Raw genomic sequence first — 8,416 nt, 5'->3', positions numbered from 1 at the left:
GTGCAAGAATGGTGAATAGTCTAGTCTGCCTAACTCATAAGGAGCCTTTGGGGTTAGAGTGAGCATCAGAACTGGATACAGCCTTTTGGATCAGACCGGAGAATCTTGAACCTTGTCTGAGAAATTTCTTCTTATAGCAATGGGTGTGCGGGGGCTTTGAATATCTTTGCACAGAGAAGAGGCATGTGAAGGCACAGACTCACTTGCACTGGAACGAGCACAGTCCCTTAACTTGCATTTGGTTGGGAGGAACGTTGATCTGTTTGTGACACCATCTGCCCTGCAAAGTCATTAGGGTATTTCCGCTTACCAAAACTACATGAGCACAAGGGAGCTCCTGCCATGTTTAATTAAATTCCTGGATAGAATGACTTTCAATGAATGTGCTATGCTAGGCTGATTTTGTTTTCCAAGTTTTAAAAAATCATCATGCCTATCTTTCTATTCTAGTTTAAGGTGATTTAAACTACATAAATGAGCTATATTTCTGGCTGGAGTTACAGGGTAGAGTCCTAGCTGTGGACTAGCTCTATGTCCACTGAAGAATTCAAGTAGTAACCATATTTGCATTGTATTAGATCTCACTGAGTAAGCAATCTGAGAATCTATATTGTGCCTGGCATATAGTTGGTGCTGGCATATGTATTAAGCAAATAATTAACAACTGTTTTAATTAAAATATAATATACATTTAATAGTACATTATAAAGTTCCTGACCCAAGACGTTGATTTCCTAATTATAATAGCATAGAACTCATTTGGAATTTAGTAAACGTAATTAAGACTATTCAGAAGTAATGAAAAATTAATATGATAAAAACACAAATCCTCCAGTAAAGAAGAAGGAACCTGTTCATTTGAGAGAAATACAACTGAGAATTTGCAAATGAGACAAGGGAAGATGGCAATTTAGAACTGCAATTAAAAAAACAACAGAAACAACCATTTAAGAAGTTTTAGCAGCAGTAAGTATTTATTATTCTAAATGAAATGTATACTTGACTTTTATATAAAATTGTCAAAAGTGCTCTACTGGATTATTTTAATATTAATTTAACCCCCAACAGCATCTATTAGCTATGCCTTTAATGTGTTCTTCTTTACTTCTGACACATCATTACAACTGGCTAAAACTATCCAATGGTAAAATATACAATATATTAGTTTACTCTTCAAGATAAAGTACCACCAGTGATGAGTTATTAAAAGTGAAAAACAAAAACAGATGCCAGTGAATCAATGTATTGAAAACAAATCACAGAATTTCATAGACATATACAAAGTCCAAGGCAATTTAGATCCTTGGCAGAACAATTTTATGATACATCTTAAGAGTGTGAGTTATTTCTTTTAAAGGCAAATGTCTAGTGTGCCAGGCCTATCTTGTTATTTACCCATCTTTTCTTGGCTACTTTACAGGGTGAACCAAACGCTATCTAATGCCATGCAGTCCCATGACCCCCAGAATGTTCAATGTAAATAGAAAGTTGATTTTTCAGTCTCAGAAATAGCCCTTAGGGTTAAGGTTGTCATTAATCAGACATGAGTCATTCCTCACAAAGGAGAAGCCCCTCCACCCTCCCATCCCCATTCTTCCAGTCTGTTCTAACACCAAGTCTGTTCTCTCCCACGGTGGTTCAGGGTGAATTGGTTGACAAAGTCAGAGCAGGTTTTCTAGGCTGAGTAGCCTATTCAGTCTCAAGCAAACAAGCTTCTTTGATTTGCCACAAGAGCTGTCTGACTCTCCCGTCTCTTGGCTTTCTTGCTCCTTTGTCTTAGTTTCCAGCACAAGGCACTGGAGGCTAGTAAAAAAAGTCCAGATGACAGAACAACCAGGCCAAAGATGGAGATGATGGAGCCGTGGGAATTAAAGCTGTAAGCCACCGCGGTGACCACGACGCCAGCGATGAAGACAACCAGGGCGAAGGGGATGATGCAGCGGTAGCAGGAGAGCTCGGTACCCCCTGTAGCAGCCATCAACTGAATCTCACTGACCAGGGGGACTGTGGTGACCACGACTTCACTCTTGGGGCTCTTCTCCATCGTTGCCACCATTTGAGACTTTGGGGCTCCCAGGATCTCCTTCATGGGTTCTTCAGTCATTTTTACAACAGTGCCTCTAAGCTGGATTTACAGACTATATCTGGACAGTCTCACCAGGGTGAAAGCTGTGAAGATAACAGAAGATGTCAGTTACATGTATCAGAATGAACCCTAGAAGCAGAAATAAAAAGCCAGGGAGGCACCTCCTTTCCAGGAGGCACAGATCCATGTGAAAAGCAACTTTACTCTTTTTTTTGAATTGGTTGCATTCTGTTTGCATTTAGGCAAAAAATAAGATGAAGCAAATAAACATGAAGGGAAGACAGAAAAAGCAGGAAGCACTCAGTGTTTAATATGCCCTGGTGGTCTACAAATGTTTTAAAAGCTGCTCTGCTTTGTCTATTGCTTCTCTTTCCTCTAAACACACAGAAATGCCTGAATCCTAATCCAAAGACAGTCTCATTCAAAAGGAGAATATATTACAAATGATATTTTGCACCATTAATTCCACAACTTACAGCAACTCAGACTCTGCCAATCTTGCTGGACATAACATGCATTCATTCCAAACTATCACCCATTCACTGCCCACAAAAATCAATGTCAAGGCAAGCAGCCAGCAACAAATGACGTTCTTCTCCATCGAATGACAGGCAACAAGTCTTTATTGTGTTACTATTAAACACAGTGCAACCTGCTTCCTGGGATCTTTTTATTACCCATTTTAGGGGAACAATTCAGCAAAAAAATCATTGACAATGAGGTAGGGATTTGTGATCTGAAATGTAACAATATCCTTCACTCTGTTAGAAAAGAGAAACATAAGAACAAAAATTCAACCCCTTCATGGGTTATAATGTGCTTTCTCTTGGCACACATAAATTATTAGAGTAATTAGCTGTCAATTCACAAATTTTCTATTAAGCTCAATACAAAATTTCCATATTATGTATACTACAGCATACATAAACAAATAAGCATGCTAGGTTTTCAGGAAAATTTCACAAACTTCATTTCCCCCCATGCCTTTGCTGCAATGACCCTTTCTAAGTATGTTGAACCTGAAAATGTTAGGACAAAGCTTGAGACTGTTGATCAAAAGCATCTGGTTGAAATGCTGTCTGTGAGAAATCAGTGAAAACTTGTCTGCTGCTCAGACATGTTAAGTCACTGTCTTCCATTTTCAAAAAGCTGTCTAGCTGCTACACAGTTGAGCAGTTGTAGTTACTGAACAAGTTTAGAAAGATACTTGAGACCATTTCAATGAGATTACTACTTTGAATATATTAAGCATCCACCGAAAACACGTTCAACTCCAAATCAAATAGTTCTTCCCTACCCTGGAAAGTCAAAATATCACTCCCTGAGCAGTGAAACTAAATATTACAGCTGCCTACTCACATGTCATTTTTAATTACTAAACTAATTAATCACTGTTGTCCAATGACACCCTAATTACTGGCGAGGCCAGTTAAAAGATATTTGAGATTATGTCTGGAAAACTTATCTTCACCCCAAAGCTGAGATTGGGCTAACCTGAAAATCAATATCTGTCCCCAAATTACTTATACTCACCTCCGAGAGAGGCAATCCATTACCAAAGAAACAACTTGACTTGGAAGGGAAGAAACAGCAACGCTTGAGCCTCTTTGTCCAACTTCTGGGAAAGAGCCTCTAACAGCTCGGCTGTCAATAAAATGACAGGTTAGGGGTCTCTTCTGGGGAAAAGAAAAGATGTGAAAATACTTTACTATATGGTCTTTTTTTGGGATCCTGGAGTTCCTGCTTCTTCAGGCTACCTCTGTTCCTAAATGACGCTTGTCTTTCCCTCCCTCTGTCTTTTTATTCCCTCCCCCTCCGGTTTGCCCCTCCCTAACTTTTTTTTTCCTTAGTTCTTTTCCTTGCCAGCAGATTCTGAGTTTTGGCTTCCCCCAACTTTACTCAGTGACATGATAACTCCAAATCATTTCTACAGGTTCCCCAGAGAAAAAAGTAAAAAGGCCAGCTTTTACTTTTATTTCTCTTGCAGTATTTACTAAGCGGTCTGCTTTGTGAATTTGAATGACTCATTTTTTCCCCTGCCGCCCTCCAGATCTTCCTCCCGTCCATCAGTCCATCAGATATTTTTATAAGAAAATCCCAGAGTCAGTGTTGCAGACGTGGCTGAGGGGACAGAGCAAAGGGGACAGACTCTCCAGGACAGCAGAAACAGCTGTGAACTCATCAGGCAGCTGAATTCAGTCTCTAAGACAGCAAAAATCCATGTTCCTAGGTTTTCCCATTATTCTTTATTTATATGCACGTGATAATCAACTGAAGGTTAAATCCTCACTTGTTCAGTGTTAATTCATTTAGGAATGAGGGTAGGAGGCAAAAATGTTTGCGGTTAAGGGGAAAAACCAGTCATGTTGATTTAAACATGATTGTTTATTGCTTTTCCAAGGCAGTAACTTTATCAGTACTAAGATTATCACCATCATGATAATTGCTACCATTTACAGAGCACCTACTCTGGAGATGGCACAATATTAAGACATGTCACACGTTAACATTAATTTTCACTAGTTCATAAATGAGGAAACAGGCTCAGAGAGGTTAAGTGGTTTGACAAGGGTCACACAGTAACAGAGAAACCCCTGGTTTGAACCTTAATCTTTAATGGTTACATATACCACTTGGGGAGATTGCTAAATTCAGATTCTGATTCAGTAGGTCTGTGACAAGCTCCCTACCTAAGTTGAGATCTCTGTTCCTTGGCCCACTTTAAGGAACATGGTATTTTAAACATTCAAACGTGTACAACTTGACACCTCATACACTCAAACAATGAAGGTAGACATCTATTTCCCACCCCCATATACCTATAAAGTGGCTTTATAGGTTTATGCTTTCTTACAGACAATCTGTGCAATTTTTCAAAACTTGAAATATGTAAAGCTCTAGATTGTCTTTTTGAGAAGAAAAGGTAATACTGGGAGCTCATCCTACACTTTGTAATGAAAAGTTTTTCATTCTCATTTTTCATCTGCACAAGTGTTAATAACCCCTTCGAATTAATACTGTGAACCACAAATCCAAATTAACTGTTGGAAGAGATTTGTTTTCCTTCTTTGTTAGAAGAAAAACAAATTGTTATATTTTTCTAATTGCTGGCAAAGGGCTTGGATGCTCTCAAACATCTTACCTCTCCTCTAGCACAGCACACTCTCCGCAGCCTTGCTTTGTAGCAATACCAGATGACTTGTCACAAAAGGAGAGGGACCAGAGTTGTTTATTCTAGAATGAAAGCCAGAGGGTTATGTCATTATAAAACATAAAGTTGAAAAGTCTCTGAGACTTGGGGGAGTCATGGCAAGTACCTGGAAGGCCTTGGTCACCATGATCCTAACACTTTTAAGAATGTCAGACCTAAAGAGACAGCCTTCATCCGTGAGGAGCACTGTAACTTGGTGTTGAGGGTCAGGAATACTTTTTTTGCCAAAGTTGTCCCGGGAAGATGGTGAGATGGAGGTTCTTGAGAAGCTCCTTAAAAGAGCTGTCTTCTTATCCACAATTCCCCTCTACTTTCCAGTACTACTTCCCTCCCAAGATAGCCCAATAACTGCACCAAAGCTCTGAATATCACCTTATTTTGTTGAAAAGCATGCTTTCCTGTTACCAAGGCTACAGGTGCACAAATTGACCTTCTAGAGAGAGGACAATGACACCTTTTCCCATGGTGAGCCCTTTGCTGAGTCTATAATGAGGCACAGGGAGTGCATCTTTGCCCTGGGAGCATGGGCTGGTCTGTAGTCACTTCCAGTACCAAAGCTTTTTTCAGCCTTGTCAGGCTCAGGTGCCTCATTCACCCCAGTGCTCCAGGGTATATGCACCTGCCTTGATACGCAGATACACATCTCTAGACTCTGAGTAGCGAACTGATGATTTGTACGTTAAATTTAAAGAAGTAGAAAGCTTTGGCATAAAGTGGTTATCCTAACCATGGACACAAGCAGCTTTAACTGACTTTACCTCTTCAAATTGAAATTCAAGGAGAATTCCTCATGATCTCGTGTTGCCTCTGAATGTTTATTCCTCCTTCCACTCTTTGTCTATAATGTATGAAACACCCCTGTGGATCCCTTCAGGGACACCTGCCCCCAAATGCAAAATTTCATCCACAATGCAACCAGCCTTATTTCTGCAAGCCCTCTCTTTTCACAAGGAAGAGGAAATCTCTCTAGTTCTTTCTAAAGCACATGGCTTTAGGAGACTCCTTTAAGTTTGGAGAACTTTTCTTAAAGCCTCCAATGAATGAATTCTATCTATGCCCCTAACCCACCTAAGCATTAGACATTTCCTTCCCAGATCTTTCAAACAGCAAAACAAAGATCCTTACCTTTCCCAGCTAGAGTTAGACTGAGACAGCTGCCTGCCCTGCAAACAGCAACACAGATAGGGGGATGCAAATCACCACACTAGGGACCGTGAACAAAGTACTCAGCAAGGCTTAAACAAAATTAAGGGACCGGAGACAATTTGGTGAGAGGAAATCCCTTAAATGCTGCTGGATTTTACTGTTTTCCTCCACGAAAATGTAATCCATATATACATATTTAAAGGGCATCAAGTTTGAAAAAAAAATCTTCCTTTACTTTTCTCTTTTTATATCTTTATTCAGGCACTTATTTTCAAGGGTTTTTCTATCCAAAGCCCCCATTCTAATGCTCTCCCTTTGTGAATCAGAACCTACAGAAAAGAATTTGTCATCTTTGCTCTATGTTTCTAAGGGAGTATGGGGTTGGAAAGTGTGTTGGAGAGACAAAGTTACTTAGGGGAGAGGGGTCTGGAAGTGGAGGAGGGCAGGGAGCATGATGGGTACTATGACAAAGAGGTCATTTTGCCCATTTCCCTAAAGTGGGAGCCAAAGACTCAGGCTCCAGGTTGCAAAAGGGGATGTTTTGATTTTCCTATTGAGTATATGCTGTTGAAGACCTGGAAACGTCTCCTTCGTGAACACGTCAAGTTTGCATTTCATGAAGTGTAGCCCCATGTGTATTCGATTACTGGCCTGTCTTTATTTTCAATTGCTTGTGCTTGGTATGTTTGAGCTGGCTAATTTCCAGCAGCCTTGAGGATGCCAGTTCCTCCTGGCCCTCTGTCCAATCACCACATGCCTTTGATCTTGGTCATCACCCAGTCCAATTGGATGCAGTGAGATTTGGGAAGCTGGCCAGGTTTTCTCCTCTCTAAAGCTTCTTTGAAGGGTGTGTCTGAATTTATGTTCTGAAATCATGGACATTTTGAAAAGTGATCTGTGCTTATGTGTTCATTTTGGATAACAGGTCATGTTGTTATTCCCCCTTTCCTTTTTTGCTCCTCCAAAGCACTTTTCTTTGAGGTCTAGGATATTAAATAGAGAATTCTGATAGTACCAAGAAGTACAATGAATGGGCCTTAGATATAAATATTTATTTTACTAATTGGTGGTCAATTTATAAGTATGAGAATCTCATAAGATCCATGTGAATATAGAAATGGAAACATATATCTTTTAGAAGCACATTACAATCCCATTCTCTTGCCCCATTTTGTTCTGAGTGACTGAAATTTCACATAAACATAAAAAAAAAGAGCTGAGTAAGTAATCTCTCACTTCAACAAGAACTAATTGTCATTCTGGCCTCAGATGAGCAGAATTGATTTTCTTGTCTCAAAATCAGAATATGCACTGAAACTCCTGTCATTCTGATACAATGCCATACATTTTCCATAGAGTTTTATATTTATGTATATTATTCTTTGGAGGCCAAAGATGAGAAAACCCAAAGTTCGAGAGTTATCTCCAATTGGGCTGACACTTTCTTTTATAAGACAAATGCACACTCTTAGAGTCAGCCTCCCTTAGTGAGGGAGCTATGGGTCACGTATTCTGGGCCTTGCAGGAAACCACAATTCTTTTTTTTTTCCAGGGAGGAGAAGGGAAGAGATCATAATGACCTCACCCTTTTGCCACTCCTTTCTATACTTGATAGCCTGGAGCCCTTTAATGCCTGTTTACAGGAGAAATCTCCCCCTAGACTCTGGTGACCAATGTCACTTGTTCTGTTCATAAAATGATGTACATAAACATTGTGTGACTCCAAATCCATTCCTAATCAATGCGCAACTTCTAGGCTTCGACAACAGTCTGGTACTGGAAATTGGAAACCACCCTGCAACATGTAAAGTGTCCTAAAAACTGATAAGCTGTGGTATCTCTGTCAGGGTCAGTTAGCTTTTCTCTATTCCATATTCACAGACCAGAATATGTCTTCCGACCGGATTAGCCTTCACCCAGTTGGGTAGCACCGGCCTTAAAATGACTGGCTTAGGATGGGCTCATCAGTGCTG

At 40.0% G+C, this 8,416-nt stretch overlaps 1 protein-coding gene across 2 annotated transcripts; it reads right to left on the bottom strand.

Moving 5' to 3' along the window:
- Nucleotides 1-946: 946 nt before the first annotated feature.
- Nucleotides 947-6,449, bottom strand: TMEM100 (transmembrane protein 100). 2 transcript variants are annotated; one of them, XM_017972631.4, is made up of 4 exons: nt 6,423-6,449; nt 5,229-5,320; nt 3,620-3,730; nt 1,552-2,169 (listed from the first exon to the last, which is right to left on the bottom strand). In XM_017972631.4, exon 4 carries the CDS (start codon nt 2,102-2,104, stop codon nt 1,700-1,702), a length of 405 nt encoding a protein of 134 aa, XP_017828120.1. In that variant the 5' UTR covers nt 2,105-2,169; nt 3,620-3,730; nt 5,229-5,320; nt 6,423-6,449; the 3' UTR covers nt 1,552-1,699. The 2 variants fall into 2 exon arrangements, with proteins under 2 accessions (XP_008995579.1, XP_017828120.1); XM_008997331.5 differs by lacking the exons at nt 5,229-5,320; nt 6,423-6,449 and having other exon boundaries at nt 947-2,169; nt 3,620-3,860.
- Nucleotides 6,450-8,416: the final 1,967 nt, after the last annotated feature.

The sequence above is a fragment of the Callithrix jacchus genome, chromosome 5 (assembly GCF_049354715.1).
Source record: "Callithrix jacchus isolate 240 chromosome 5, calJac240_pri, whole genome shotgun sequence".
In the NCBI taxonomy this organism is placed as follows: domain Eukaryota; kingdom Metazoa; phylum Chordata; class Mammalia; order Primates; family Cebidae; genus Callithrix; species Callithrix jacchus.
The sequence above is the reverse complement of the archived record's forward strand: the minus strand, read 5'-3'. Positions and strand labels throughout refer to the sequence as shown.

Coding starts and splice junctions, on each gene's coding strand:
- TMEM100 (XM_017972631.4), bottom strand. CDS start 2,104: ATGACTGAAGAACCCATGAAGGAGATCCTGGGAGCCCCAAAGTCTCAA.